At 33.1% G+C, this 16,134-nt stretch overlaps 1 protein-coding gene across 4 annotated transcripts in view; it reads right to left on the bottom strand.

Annotated features, from left to right (window-relative positions):
• Positions 1-16,134, bottom strand: part of SEMA3A (semaphorin 3A) — a 236,266-nt gene that overhangs the window by 131,672 nt on the left and 88,460 nt on the right. For all 4 annotated transcript variants that reach the window (XM_023753776.1, XM_023753777.1, XM_023753775.1 and 1 more), the window contains one exon: positions 2,287-2,380. In XM_023753776.1, coding sequence (XP_023609544.1) covers positions 2,287-2,380 — 94 coding nt within the window. The remainder of the gene's footprint in view (positions 1-2,286; positions 2,381-16,134) is intronic.

Raw genomic sequence — 16,134 nt, 5'->3', positions numbered from 1 at the left:
GCCTAGTTATAAAAGAAGCAAGTAACCTCAATAAAGGAAGTCACGGCTCTTGAATTAAAATGGTGTTGCAGATATTTTGAGGGACTTTACCAGGTCTAATCTGGCCTGCATTCTGCATCTTTCTATCCAATTGATTCAGAAAGTAATTTATATTGGCTTGAAGAAACTTCCTTGTGAATCAGCACTAAATATCTTCGAAAGTTACTCAATTAGTTCATCATATTAGGTAGGTGAGTTCTGGACCTCCATTTTAAAGCTGCTTTTCTGAAATGCCTACTGTAATTCTTAGTCATACATCATCTCCTGGGCTCACAACACTTCCCTCATTTTCTTTTCCTTTTCACAAACCTATGTAGTTTTTTTCAAAGAATTTCTAGTATAAAACACAAACTGTGGAGTTAATAGTCTTTGTGGACTTTGTGTGGTTGCATACCAAATGAACTATGTAATGCTTACCTGTCATCATCCTTTCTCAATGGAATATTAAAATAAATAATCGAGCAAATCCCTACTGAGAAACATACCACACATTAAAGCTGCTTTAGGCACAATTTTACATACTGCTTTTTGAGGCAAATCTATTTTTTTTCAAGTATGCAGTTTAAATAAGTATAAGCTGCAAGTTTGAACAAGGTTGGATTCTTTCCCTTTGTTTAAGACAACTCTCAAATTTCTGTGTGTGCACTTAAGGAAGTCATCCACATGTAATCACTAGGCTATCTGTGAATAGGAAAATTATAAGTGTGCTATATTTGCTGCATTTCTTCAGGTCTTAAACTTTTGTTAAAATGCTCCATAAATGGATCAAATGGACTGAAATTGTCTACATTTGAAAAGCAATAAAGGAGATAATTCATGCAGTAGTGGTTTTATTCTTAAAAGGAAAGGGATCAGTGAAATGTAGTTATGAAGTAAACACTAGAGAATACTGGAATACTGGAAAAATATATCTTTATCACTAATACTGCAGTCAATATGACTAGTTTTATTTTGTTGAGTAGAAAAAATATTTTTTAAAAGGAAAATACTGGCAAAACTTTATGAACTTTTGACACATCAAATAATAATCCAAATACTTTACAAATATTTTTTATTTATTTCAGAGAAGAAGGGAGAGAGAGATAGAAACATCAATGATGAATGAGAATCATTGATCAGCTACCTCCTGCATGCCCCTCACTGGGGATTGAGCTCTGAAGGGGAATCGCACCATGACCCCCCGGTACATAGGTTGACACTCAACTACTGAGCCACACCAGCCTGGCCCAAATTTACTTTATAGAAATTCAGATTTAGTATTCAAATTTTAACTTGAAACATTTCACTATTATTTTTGTTGTGTTATCAAATAATTACTCTCTATATTTTATAAAAAGGAAACAAGTTACATAATTTCCACATGATTATATAGAAACTACATTCAGGAGCAAGGTAATGACCAAGTAGCTTTTGTATTTTAGGTTCTTGATATAATCAAAAGTTAAGAAGAAAAATTGTTTAATGATGTTAACTTTGTTTTGTGTTTTATTTAACTCCAGTCCATAAGTAGTAAAAACTATGGAAAAATTATCTTTCAATACAAACTAAAGTTTTCTCCTTCACCTGCCTATTTCTATTTTCCTACTTATAACATCTCAACAACTGGCTAAGCATTTACTACCCATCTTTAATGCTGAAGAAAAAAGGAAAGGGAAAAAAAACTAGAGAAAAGGGTAGAAAGAGTATGTACATTTTTTTTGTTTTATTTTAAAAAGAGTGAAAGATATAAAGTCAAAAAAGATGAATACAGAAGACCTTCATCAACTCAAAGTAACACAATAAGGTCTCTGCCAGTCATACCTCCATTTAGACTGATTGTGCTGATTAAGTTTCCAAATGTTGAGAGTGTGACTGATCTTAGAACTACAAGATTTAACAAGACAATTTCATTCTTTCCTTTTGATTTGTCAAAATTCTCAATTTAAACACCCCTTTCATGAAATTAAAAACAAAACCATTCTTTCAAAATAAAAACTTGAAAGTTCTAGTGGAGATGTATATAGTGATTGAGCCAGCAACTTCAAAGATACTATTAAACCATTTTGAGTAAAAAGAATCAGAGTCTACATAATACAATCATCAAAAGAGCACTTAGTATTTCCTCAATTTTCAAAATATTTGAAAATATCTCAACTCATATACTCCTAAAATAGTTTATGTTCAATAATATTAGCATATAATAAACAACATGCACTCTAGTTATTATCTATAGAAAATTCACTGTTTAATTGGTTGTTGACTACGCACCTATTAAAAGAGATGCTGTCAGCAGTTTAGGGTCATATGGACTCTTCCCACGGCCATTTTCAAAGTGTGAATCTTCCAGCTTAAAAATGTTGTCCTATAGATAAGAAAAAGAAGGATAGAATTTATTTATGACAAGAGATATTTTATCATGCCAGTTAATCAGAGAGAGATGGAATATTCATGTTCATTATCAAGGGGTATAATTATTTATGTAAACGGTAGAGATGGCAAAATAACTGAGTGAATTAAAATCTAGCTATTACTAACCAAAAATCTACTTAGTTCAGTGATTTTTTTTTGGTTGCATTTAGAATGTTTCAAGGAATAATATATGAATGAAATCTAAAGACAAGACATGTCATGATAAGAGTAGGGGGGTCATTTTATCACATAGGTTTGCCAAGAGCTAGCCTGATGGCTCTTGAAGCAAAGGATTTTAAATTTAAATGACTCTTTTTATTCCTTTACAAAGAGAAAAAAAGCAATGAACTATATTAGATGTCTAGAATATAATACACTATCTTATTTTTCTTTATGTTCCAGAAGGAAATGCTAAATAGCCATAGCAGTTACTTCCCCTACTCTTGTCATTTCTACTACGTTGGGGCTTACATGCTTCTGAAGCGTTTTTAAATTCCATTGGAACTGAAACGATCTTTATCATTTTCTCTAAGTGAGAAATATAAAACTGTATGTTATGGGAGGTGTGCTTGAAGGTAGTATCATTAGAACAACAAACACACAGGTGACACAGTTTTTATCACTGGGAAGTCTGCTCAGTTGACTCAAGTACCCAGGAACTGGAGTGAATATTTGACTCATACAGAAATATGCACAGTTCCCCGGTAGAAAGTATTCCAGAAAGCACTGCAACAAATTCCTTAAAAAGGAGGCAACTAACTCATGCCTGAGACCCTGCCCTCAGAATGTGTCATGTGTCAAGTTACTGCAACTTCTATGTAATAGTAAACTGGGGCGGGGGGAGGGGGGTTGGTGGTGGGGGTTGGGGGGGGGGAGGAATGCCTTTCTGAGCACTCTTTTCAGAATCAGGTGCAGTAGGGGATAAATTAGGTCAGAATATGCATGCTTTTTCCAGGAGCACATTAACTTGTCCACAGGCTGAAATAAAATAGCTTCTTTGGCAATTTCTAGTATTCACATAAAAGTATTTTCTATCTTCTTAGAATAGTAAATGGTGTTCATTTATGGGACACTTTAAAATTTAATATTTCTGATGGAGCTAATGGCAGAGTTTCAAATTATGACTCTTAAAATTCATTTGGGTTAGGGAAGAAGAGTGAAATAAAAAGGAAACAAAATGTGTTCCTCATTTTTATTACTGTGAGTGAGAATTACTGATTCCATGTACTTGGTACTTAGTTATCTAATAGCAAGAACGGCTCTTTAGCTGGATTCTAAAGTTTACATGGCGGGGTAATTTACAGGGTTTCTCAGAATTGTGCTAAGTTGTAGTGCAAGGACAGGGATTAGAAGGCAGGCCCAGCCAGGCCAACGATTGGCTCGCCACTTAATATCTTTGAGGCTCAGGTTCCCCAAAATCAGTGTTGGTAACTGACTTGTTTATTGAGAAAATTTAAAAGAATTAAACAAAGCCTTTATAAAGCAGCAAGCAACATAAAAAACACACAAATATAATTTATTTGTATTAAATGAACACTTCTCATATTATCACTGCAACCAAAGAATATGAAAATTAAACAAACATCATTACTGTAATTTTTCCTAGTATAATTTGAAAGAACTATAACCCAAAGACAGTTATATTAGTCATGAAATTACAAACTTGTTTACAATATAAATTCATTTATTTATTTTTTAAATTTTATTTTATTGTTTAAAGTATTACAGATAGTAGTAGATATGTCTCCCCCCCCCCATTGACCTTCCCCCGGCCTCCCCTATCCCCCAGCACATGCCCTCACTCCACCCCCCAGTGTCTTGTATCCATTGGTTGTGCTTATATGCATGCATACAAGTTCTTCGGTTGATCTCTTACCTCCCCCACTCCCCCAACACTCCCCAGCCTTCCCACTGTAATTTGACAGTCTGATTCTGTTTTATTACAGGCACTTGAATATTAAGATTATAATATTAAACGTATTGGAATATGCTAAAAAAAAGCATAGACGAACCTCTTAAGAAATATTTGGTTGTATTTTGATAAAAATTAGGAACTAATCCAAAACAAATATGCTTAGTGAAAGGTATATACTCTATTGCCAAAAATCATAAAAATATTATTAATGTTTGTATAAATGATTATTTATCACAGGTTAGAGGTAGCAGCAGGGAGAATTGGTGGTGTGGTTGAAAACATTGTCATAAATATTATAAATTTATTGTCCTCTTAAGACATTTTCCAATACTGACAAAGATGGAGGAGCTATCTCTCAAAGTATGAGACACTTGATATCTGGGATCTTGTGTCCAAGTTAATAAGACAATGGCAAGGTAGACGAGAAGTACTTCCAACCTGGTGTTTAGTATTTGATTTACAAAGTAAAGGATTAGAGTTCATAGGAAGAGAGGTTAAGCCTGTCAGTTATGGTTCAAGAGAAGATGAAAATCTATCCTTCGTCATGGTATCAGGCCATATGTTCAAAGCAGGCCTTCTTCTCCCTTCCTTCCCACCCCCCCTCCACTTTAAATGTAATTCTTACCCAAATTTCTGGGTATCTACCATGTAATTATTATATATTCTTATATGATTCTATTGAAGGGTAAAGAATTGAATTTTCTTTCCAGCCTAGTGAGCTGGAATAAATAAATTTCATTTTGAATAGGGAAGTAAAAGAGATTTCCCTAGGAAGTCTAGAATAAATAAATTTCATTTTGAATAGGGAAGTAAAAGAGATCTCCCACATACAAATGTTTGTTGTGTAAACTTTATACCCATTACACACAGTAATGGGGTCCAAGTGTGTTGAAATCAGACAGAGCTGGGTATTATCCCTGGCTCTGCCTTCCGTTTGCTCTGGGCCTCAGGCAATCCCTACACCTTTCTGAGCTCAGATTCCTCATCTGTAAACGGAGTAAGAAAATCTCATAGGGTTTATGTGAAGATTCACTGTAATAAATTACATAAAATAACACTTAGTGTGCCCTTGAAAACATTCATTAATTTTCTTTTTCTACAGTTTTGTTTATAGTTGGCACAAGAAAATCATGCTTTCTTATACTGATCGATATGTTTGTGCCACAGTGGAAATACTTGCCTATATTTTCATCATTGGAAATTAGGACATGTGTTTAAAATACATGTGAATGCTTTGAACACTGAAAATGCACTGAAAATTATTCTTTCCTATATTTAAACAGGAGTCTAGTTCAAAAGCTTTGTTAAAAATGTTATTAAATATAACATGTATGAAAATTCTCAATTAACAAGACTACCTTTTTAATATGTCTGATAAATTTAATGGGATTGATATTAAAGAGACATAAATATTGCTCTTCCTGTTATCTTGTAAGACCTATTAGATATATGAAGATATTAATTTATTATACATGAACTCTGTTTTAATATAATTGATTATTAGCATCCTATGTTGTCACATGTAACATGTCACATAGAAAACTGTCCAGCTGTACTTGTTAGGCCTTTTGAAATCTTATTGCTACTCAATGATTTTCTATTTTAAAGAGTATTAAATAGATCACATATGCAAATAATGAGACCAAAATATCCCAAGAACAATGTACACAAACTGCATAGTTTATGTCTTACTTGGGCTAAAATGGTTTCCATTTTTAGTAATACATGAACAAAAATCTAGCTGCATAGATTCTAATTGCTTTAGCAGATGCTATGAGCATATCATATAAGTTACTGTGCCATATTTTATTACATGATTGCATCAATTTTCAGCAACTATTTTTAACTTTTGAGACCACTCTTTCCCCTTTGTCTTGTGGATTTCCTGAGTGTTATTAGACTGAGGTGAGGTAAGGCATTAGAGGAAATAATAACTGTGCTAATGTCTAATCCAAAGTCTTATAAATTATAAACCATGGGTGACATCATGGCAATATATTTCCTAAATCTCAACCTTGTCCAAGTAATAAAGTTAGGTAACAAAATTGCAATTTTAATTGTTTTATGTAACAATTAAAACATAAGTAATATTTCTAAAAAAGATGAGTAAGAAAATCCTACATCTATATGATAGAATGACCATTTTGGGTGAGAAACTATATAAAATATGTAAAGTTCAATAGTTAGTTTTTAAAACTCTATACTATATTTTTTTCACACACACAGAAATGCCTTCATTTCCAGCTATACTGAATTATCAAGTACTCCTTGGTCATTCCATGGATTTTTTTTAATCTTTGTAACTCCCCATCTCCTGCTCAACTCTCAACCCCAGGGTGAACTTCCTTTCCTTCAGTGGTTCTCAACCTTCCTAATGCCGTGACCCTTTAACAGTTCCTCATGTTGTGGTGACCCGCAATTTCATTGTTACAAATTGAACATAATTAAAGCATCGTGATTAATCACAAAAACAATATGTAATTATATATGTGTTTTCCGATGGTCAAAGGGGTCACGACCCACAGGTTGAGAACCACTGCTTTAAGGCTAAGTTAGAGTCACTTCCTAGGAGAAGTCTTCTGAAATTCCTGTAGATATAAGTTATTAGTTTCTTTTGTGCATATCCTAATTACAATAGTACACAGACAATCTCTATACTGGGTAAAACTATTGACTTCAGCAAAGAAGGGATGTAATAGGATCTCATAGGAAATATTGGGGCAAATACTTTGCCAAAGGGAGATCCTTTTGTGGATCCAATTCATCTGAAATTTATATTTTCTAAAAAGGTGACTCTATGATCTGTGATATGTAATACTGTAGCCATGAGCCACATGTGTCTATTTAATTTACTTGGTTAAAATTAAAATTCATATTCCTCAGTTACCCTAGCTACATTCCAAGTGCTCAATGGTCACAGAGGTTTGTGAATACAAATACTGCAGTTTTTGAGTACAATACTGCAGAGATACAAAGATTTCCACTGTAATGGAAGTCCTCTTGGACAACATAGCTCTAGATCCTGAATCTTATTCCCTTACCAGGAGAAAGTAGAATCAGAAATCAAAGTGCTTCCAAGGAGAGAAATCTTATCATCAGATCATAGTCATAGTAGAAAAAGTACATGAATAATACTAAAAACACTAGTTTAGATTGTTTTATTAACCAGGGTTTATGCTAAGTAACATTTAATGATAGTGCAGATGAACAAATAAATGTTCTGTATTTTCTTGTATATCATTATTTTTTAATTTGAATGACTTTTCCCTAATCTATACAGGTACAAATTTTACCCATACTTTAAAGTTTAGGTGATGACACCCAGTCCAATAGACGTTCATTGATCTTTCCCAGCAGAAAACATGTTAGTAGGACTTGCATAGCAACATATTCATACTCTCTTCATCCTTGATATTCAATATTGCAGGTCTTCTGTTTTTGCTATTAAATTGTTTGGGGGCAAGAGACAAATACAATTCAATACATTTCTATCTATACTAAGATATAGCTTTGCATGAGCTAAATCACAATAAAAGATCCAATGACAAATCAGTGAATAAATGAGTGATTGTATGATTAAGCGTAAGAGGCCCCATAGAAAACTGTTTCCAAGGAATTGGGAGGACACAGCCCTGGCTTCTCGGATCTAATAATTTAAGGATATGACACAGATACCAGTATACACACGATTGCACAGTAGGTGTCATTCTACAAAATTCAAATATTAAACCAAGTTTTAAAGTGAGTTTCAAGAAATATGATACTCTTTTTCTTGTTATATATGTTACTACGAATATAATATTGATACTTGGTATACACTTCAAAGATGAGTTTACTCTTATTATAAAAGATAAAAAATAAAACCTAATGACAAAGAATATAACCTTACAGTCCCTTTTGCTTTCATATCCCTGTTCCTCTTTAATTTTCATCAGGCCTTGTAATTCTTCACTTATCTATATATATAAAAGGTTAAATGTCCATCTGTCTGACTGGTAGCTATGACACGCACTGACACCAGGGGGCAGATGCTCAATGCAGGAGCTGCTATGATGCACACTGGCCATTTAAAAATAAATGGCACCACAGACCTGGAGCCAACAAACCAACACTTGGCTTCTCCCAAGTGGGACACAGGCCACGCCACCAAATTGAATCCAACACTGCCAAGACCCCATGGCACAAAATGTGGCCCACAACCCAGCCCAGCCCAGAAACGGTCACTGTAGGCGATAGGTAATGATATCATGTAGCAACACCCGGCTTCCTCTCCCTAGCAACTAGCCTCCTTGGAGTTTCTTCAGCCCAGGAACCCGACTTGCTTTATACTATTAGCCATTTTACAGTTTAACCAAATGTTTGTGAAGTGTTTTCATGTGCCTCATCTCATTTGATCCTCACAGAATTCCTGGAGTAAGTAGATAGGACACTCGGTAGAATCCTATTTTCTTTTTATTAGCAAGACGCGAATAGCAATATTAAAATATTCCTTCTAATTAATTTCCTTTCAATGTGCATGAATCCATGCACCAGGATACTAGTTATTAATACTAAGCTTATTAATGGATTACCCTCCTTAGTAGGAAAGATAAAGATTAACATAGTATTTGTTTTTAGAACAAATCTTTCTGATCAATGTAATATCTCTCCTGTGTATCCCATCATTCCATTACAACTGGGTTACATGATCATTTTTTACTTTTAACATCTGTGGGATATAAGCAAGTGTAACAGCAAACTGGAAATGCTGTTTAGGCTTGCCAAATGTAATTTTCTATTTATCAAAACACATAATTACTTATTGGTATTTTCATCTTTACACTTATTTTAGAACTTTCTAATTTATATATTTTCTGATACACTAAGATGAATGTTAATTGATGCAGCAAATACATATTTAGCTGTGACTATGTAAGAATTATGTTTGGAATGTGAAATATGTAACCGTTCAATTCAAGGAGTGTATAAGAACTTACAACAACATTGTACAATGATAATACCTATGGTATTATTTTTATAAAGTATTTGGTAGCTATCCCCCTTAACATTGAACACATGCAAAGTGCTATTGATATCCTAAGACCTCAGGCATATTATTTCACTTAATATTCACACAACCCTACTATGATTATACCAGTTTTCACGGATGAGAAACTGAAATAGTTTAAATAGAATACTTAAAGTTGTAAAGCTAATAAGTGATGGAGTGAGAATTTAATAACAGCACTGTCTCTTCCTAAATTCACGTTTTTAACCATACCATAAATCTTATGTGAGATGTACCCTAAAATAGTAGAAACTGGAAACACAGGAGTTCAAAACTGGAGAGAGAGACGTTTCTCTTCAATATATGTAAAAGGCTTTATTTGATTTAGTCTTTGAAAGATGTATTTTGGTGGGAGATGAATATGTCTATGTGTGTATGTGTGTGCGTAGGTGGTGGGTGCAGAGTCAGAGGAGCTCAGAGAGAGAAGACAGAGAAAAGCAGGGAGGCAGATTATTCTATCAAGAGGAAACAGCATGACCAAAAGTACCTTCAAGAATAAGTATAATTCATATTTAAGATATAACATGAACTTCAGTTTAGACAGTGAAAATATATACACGTATTAAGAGATAAGACTGAATGTAAATTTGGAATCAAACTGTGGAAAGTTTTCTGTGCCAGAATAAGCAATTTAGTCTGTATTCAGAAGGTGTCAGAGACACAGTGATAATTTCAGTTGGAGAACAATAGCATCAAAGAGGTGTAATATCACGATGGATCCGACAGTGATGTGTAGGATGGGTTAGAAACATACGAGCCTGGTGGCAGGAAAAGAGCTATTGCCATGACCTGGAGAGCGAGGGAAGCTGGTCTTCTTACACGGTTTAAAGGAATTTTGCCTGTTGTGACTTGGTTAAATTATTTAGCTTCTCTGTAGCTCACATTTCTTAACTTCTGTTGCATCAGAATCCCTATTGAGATTCCAACAAATCTATGAATGTTTCCCCATAAATATTAAAGCTAAGCATACATACAGTATGTAAGCAATCTTTGGAGTTTATTGACTTTATGTAGTCATGATAAGAGGTTCCTAATTAGTTATCCCCCAGAGACCTTTGCATTTCTAACATGATGTGATTCTATCTTACTTTCACTCTGACCTTGGACATTTGCTTCTGCTGTCCTTTGCCCCCCTCCTTGAACATAAATATAGAGATTTTCCAGATTTTTTAAACCCATTTTTATTTTCATTCACTACACACTAATATTTGGAACTTATTTTATTTTTATAAATTCAACTATTAAACTTTTGCCCCAATTCCTCTGCTATTCTAATCAAACTTGGGTTTCCTGGCCTGGATGGAATCTGCGTATTTTCCATAGTTGTTTCAAAATTGAGAGCTATTAAGAGTCCTTGGATCTTCAAAGGAACATAGGAGCAATTATGAATAATAAACTTCAAAAAATTACTCTGTCAGAAATAGTTATTTAACAATATACATTGCGGGGAGATACAAAGGAAATGTAACCTGGTCTTCATCAGTGAGTGCTGAGAAATTTAAAAAATAATGCTATGTGAATAGAGCAAGTATAATTTTCTGCCCTGATTACAATGTATCAACCCTGCCTCAGGTCTAACTATGGGCCATATCATATTAAAATTTTGTGTTTCCCTACAATAAAACAAACAAAAATTATGCAAGTAAGTGACTGTTGATGAAAGAAGAAATTCATTAAAAAGTAAGCTCAAGGAAAAGCTATACCTGTAAGGCCTGAGTATATTAAAAATACCTTTCTTTCATAATCACTAAAGTTTTGAGTATTTTTATATGTAGAATAATTATAATATTTGGTTTTAAATTCAATCCAAATGTAGTTGTTTGAAGCTAAAATATTTTAAAGCAATAATTATAATTATTATACTTAATAATTGCCACTATTTTATTTTTAAATATATACTTTGGCAAAGACATGTTCCTCAGGAAGTATAGCTACAAAGCCCACTATATCATAATTGTTTTGATCAAAATGTATTTTATCTATTAAATTGAACAATAAAAATACTCCAGTTATATATATAGTTCAGTTTAATATTCATGAAATATTTAATACTTTAAACAATAAAGAACTTAAAGAAAAAATATTCATGATACATATGACCAATCTCTAGTTAAATTCAAGCAGACTTTTTAAATTGAATACAGATACAGTTTTTGTTTCTGAGAAATTCTTAGGATCCAAAATGGAAATAAGGATAACATTATCAGGGCAGACAACATTTCCATAAAGTTCATCTACAGTTTGAACCTGAGTAGAGATGCTTGGCCCCTGGCTTTATTGATTTCGATTTTTATTGTGTCTGTTCAAGCACTGCTTTAGAATAGTGGAAATCTTACCTGTGAAATCGGCCTCCAGAGATTACATGGCTTTTCTGTGACCCAGAATTTTCCTGTTATTTGACCTTTAAGGTATATGCAGTAAAAATATTGTTTATGAATGATAAAATCTAGATTCTATGACTCAGTGTGCCAATTATTGATTATGTGTTTTAAAACAAGTTTTTAAATCACTCAAGAGTTAATATTCTTAACTATGAAATAAAAACATTCCACAGAATTACCTGAAAGGTTAAATATCATAATGTATATTAACAGGGTATCATGCTTTTGCCATATAGAAATTTAGTTTATTATCATTTTAATTATCATAAATAAAATAGAAATAGTACAACTCTGCTTTGATAGCATGTTGATAACTCATTTGCTATGATAATAATAGCTAATATCTCTTAAGCAACCATCAGCTAAGTGCTTGTTGGTATTTACTTTTTTTATCCTTACACTACCTCTTGAAATAGGATGATTATTCTAATTTTGTAGATGAAGTAACAAGACAGAAAAAAGGACTTGCCTTAAGTCACACAACTAGTATATAGCAGAGCCAGGTAACCTGTTTCCAGGAATTATAAAAAAGGAGGAATTATAAAACTCTAATTTTGTGTGTGTTTGATTTACACAACCAAGTTACTTTATAAACACATCATACATTAAAGTGTTGAACAGAATATCTCTTAACTCAGCTATGCATTTGAATTGACTATGTTACTATTAATAAAGACAAGTCGAAGGAATTACCCAATTTATAACTTTATTTTCAGAATATATGAAGTCACTTTGTTTTCAAGTGTGTGAAAAGTTAGTATTACTTTATTCATTGTCCTTCTAGTAACAGTATGTACATACATACAGTTCATACAGCTGGGTTAAATAGTATTTGCCCTCAAAATTTAAGGGACATGAATTTATCTGGATTCCCCAAATAAACAGTGACATAATTCATCTGCTTTTTGTCATCATTAAAATTAATAGTATAAACCGAGGAAAAGAGAAAGCATATGTGTTCAGACTTCATGCAGATTACAGTTTAATAAGAGCTTAATTTGAGTTTATGCAGATATCACATACCTGTCATGGTATAATTATTCAGCTATGAATGCCTGTTAACTCCCAAGGTATATAACAATGAAAGAAAAATATTCTATATTGGCTAGAATGAGAAATTCCAGAACTTGAACAATTTACTCTAATGTTTTGCCCCAGTGAGACCTGATCAAGTAAGCTCAAAGAGTGAACATACGGTCCAACAAAAAATAAAAAGTGGAACATTTCACTTGATCTTTCCACTTAATTTTAAGTCTTCTAATTTAAAAACCAGTAATTCTTATTTACAATCTTATATTTTCATATAGCATCAGTGTTTTTTAACCTAAATTTTGAAAGTACAGTTATTTTGTTTATCAATTATTTTTATAAATGTGTTTGTCACATCCATGATTAGAAAACACTGGGAAATTTTATCAATGTAAGTATGTCAATACAAAGGAGCATATGTACTGTAGAAGAATTGGAATCTACTTTTATGGTTACTTTACATTTTAAGATTTTTAAATAGATACCATCTGGGAAATAATGAGGGCAAGAGGATTAACACTTTTTTTATATTAAGCTTTCTTTTAGCAAAGCCTTGTCATTCAAGTGTCATAATCAGATGATGTAAATACAAGCTTTTCTTTCAGCAAAGTAGCAAATATTTTAAAAATAATTACTATTTAGGTAAAGGTATTGAAGGAGAGAGACAATCCTGATAATTCTTGGTGAGGATATAAATTTCAGAGAATAATTTGGGACTTAGGAAGATCCTTAAAGTGTCCATAAACTTTATCTTGATTATTTTGCTCTTGGAAATACATACAAATGCAAAAGAAAAAAAAAAGAAAAAATGTAAAGCAAGAAGAGGTTCATCATGGTATTTAGAATTCTGGAAAAATATTTAAATGTGGGGAATGGGGGAACTTATATGCATATATGCATAGCCCATGGACATAGACAATAGTGTGGTGAAGGCCTGGGAGAGCGGGAGCAGGGTGGAGGCGGTCAAGGGGAGAAAAATAAAATAAACAAAGGAGACATCTATAACACTTTCAACAATAAAGATAAATTTAAAAGAAAATGCCAATAAGAAGGGAACAGTAAGCAATGGCATATCTACAAAATTGTATATAATGTGGGTGTTAAAATAGATGTTTATATTAAATATGTTATAATACAGCCCTCCCTCTGTATGCATGAGGGGTTGGTGGCAGCGGCCCCGTTATTACCAAAAACGGAGGATTCAACCAATCGCCAATATAGAGGGCTGACTGTTCCTAGAATTAATACTTCTGTGAGGTCATTGGAAACAATAGGTAGTAATGGAACAACTATGCAAGAAAAACTTAAAGGAATGCATTAAAATTTTGTCTTTAAAAAGTTATTTGGTATTTTTCCTATTTATCTTGATTTTTCTATTTTTAATATTTTATATAATGTGCATGCAGCACATTATTAACAAAACAGAGTCTCCGTATCCTATTATCTAAGTAAATATTTAAATTGGCAGTGTCTGGACTGAATCTGACCCACAGGCATCCTTTATTTCCTTGACGTGGGGTTTTGAAATCTTGAATGTGAATGCCTTTCATGAGACTTAGGACTTTTTCTCCTTATTCTTTTTACATTTCTTCTTTCATCTCTATATGTTACCCACATGGCCACTGTGGACATTTGAGTTTGTAACCCTTTAAGCACTTTACTTTGATCACCACCAAATACATTGGATTTACCATTTGATATTCCCCATTTTTCAGATTTATTTCAAATAAATAAATAACAAATTCCTCAGAAGGTCTGTAGTCATATTCTCATCTCATGATGGAAGTACTACGAGGGTTAAGAATGAATTATGGTTAAACACAGAAGTAAATGGGAAAGTCACTCAAAGTGACTTGAAACTTTGTCATAGTGTCATACATCCCCATTGCTTTTCACTTAGTCTTTTATATAATAATGATGATCCATATAACGACTGCTGTTAACAATATGTTCTGCGTTATTAGAAAATGTAGTGACCATGTCACATATTTACAACTAAAGTATTTATCCAGAATCCTAAAAAGTTAAATTTTAAGGCTGTGACTACTGAAGTATATAAGCAGAACAGTCCTCAAAAAAGTACTCAGATACTGAATGGCTTCTTTTGCTTTCTAATTAATTAGAATAGAGAAAATCTATATCACATGTTGAGTTGACTTTTGGGTCATTATCTCTAATCTACTATAGTGAACACTTTAATTATTTATAAATAAATCTCACTGGTAGAAGACAGTTTCTGCTTATAAAGCAAGAGTTCTTTGTTTTCATATAAACAATTGTAACTACATGATTTGGAATAAATCTAGCATTTTTATTTGATTTATGCAAAAACACTTTTTTTAGAGAGCTGCTTTATTTTGTTATTTTAAAAAAGAAAACTTTTTCCCCCTGAAATTTGAGCTGAGTCTCCTATTAATTAATTTTACGCTTCCGATATGGCATATATTAGAACTCTAGTCTGTATTTGGAGACATTCAATTTTGCCAATGCCAAGGCAGTACATTTCAGGAAAAATGGAAAATTAACTCTCTAGTTGATTAATAAAAAGGCACAACACCCATTTGCCTCAAATATCCTAATGTTTAAGTCAAAATTTCTGAACAGGAGCAATATATGGTAGAGGTATAGATACAGACTGTCAAGTAGTTTCAAAACCAACTTGTAAGCTGCTATTCGTTGTCATTATCCTTGGTCAGAGATAATGCCATCAGAAAAAATAAAGTTACAGGATGTTGAACCTGAAAATGTCTATGTAATGTGATGCCTAACTATGTGGGTTTCTGGAGGGATGAGAAGAATTAAGGATATGTCACTAGTAGTGAGGGAGGATGCTACATTTGGAATGAGGTATTTTTTGGCTAACTGCATCAATGGGCTGAGTATATAGAAGTTTAGGAGGACCGAAGGGAGGATGAGAGGGGGTGTCGTAGGAAATGAGAACATAGAAGGAGGAGGATATCCTATTACACAGAGCTTTGAAACTGATCGTAAAATCTTAGACACAGTGCTGAGGAAACACAGTAACTCATAGGCTGGGATGAGGGCGGTGAGTGAACAGAAATGGAAATGACAAATTGCCGCAAGATGGAGTAAGGAGAAATATGAGAGGAACTAAGTTGAGGAATATTCTGAACTGTGTGCTAAATGTTCTCAATGATAGCATACCTGGACATTTTGAAGTTATGATATTTTTTGCAGGCAGAAGTCCAATAACATTTACCAGAGGACAAACAATGAAAAGCCATGGAAGGCATTTGTTGAGCTATTTTATACTATAAAATTAACTTTATCTGAAGCAGCCCGTCATATTACTCTCAATTTTTGTAGCTTCCTTA

Source organism: Myotis lucifugus, unplaced genomic scaffold (genome assembly GCF_000147115.1).
Source record: "Myotis lucifugus unplaced genomic scaffold, Myoluc2.0 scaffold_51, whole genome shotgun sequence".
Lineage (NCBI taxonomy): Eukaryota > Metazoa > Chordata > Mammalia > Chiroptera > Vespertilionidae > Myotis > Myotis lucifugus.
The sequence above is the reverse complement of the archived record's forward strand: the minus strand, read 5'-3'. Positions and strand labels throughout refer to the sequence as shown.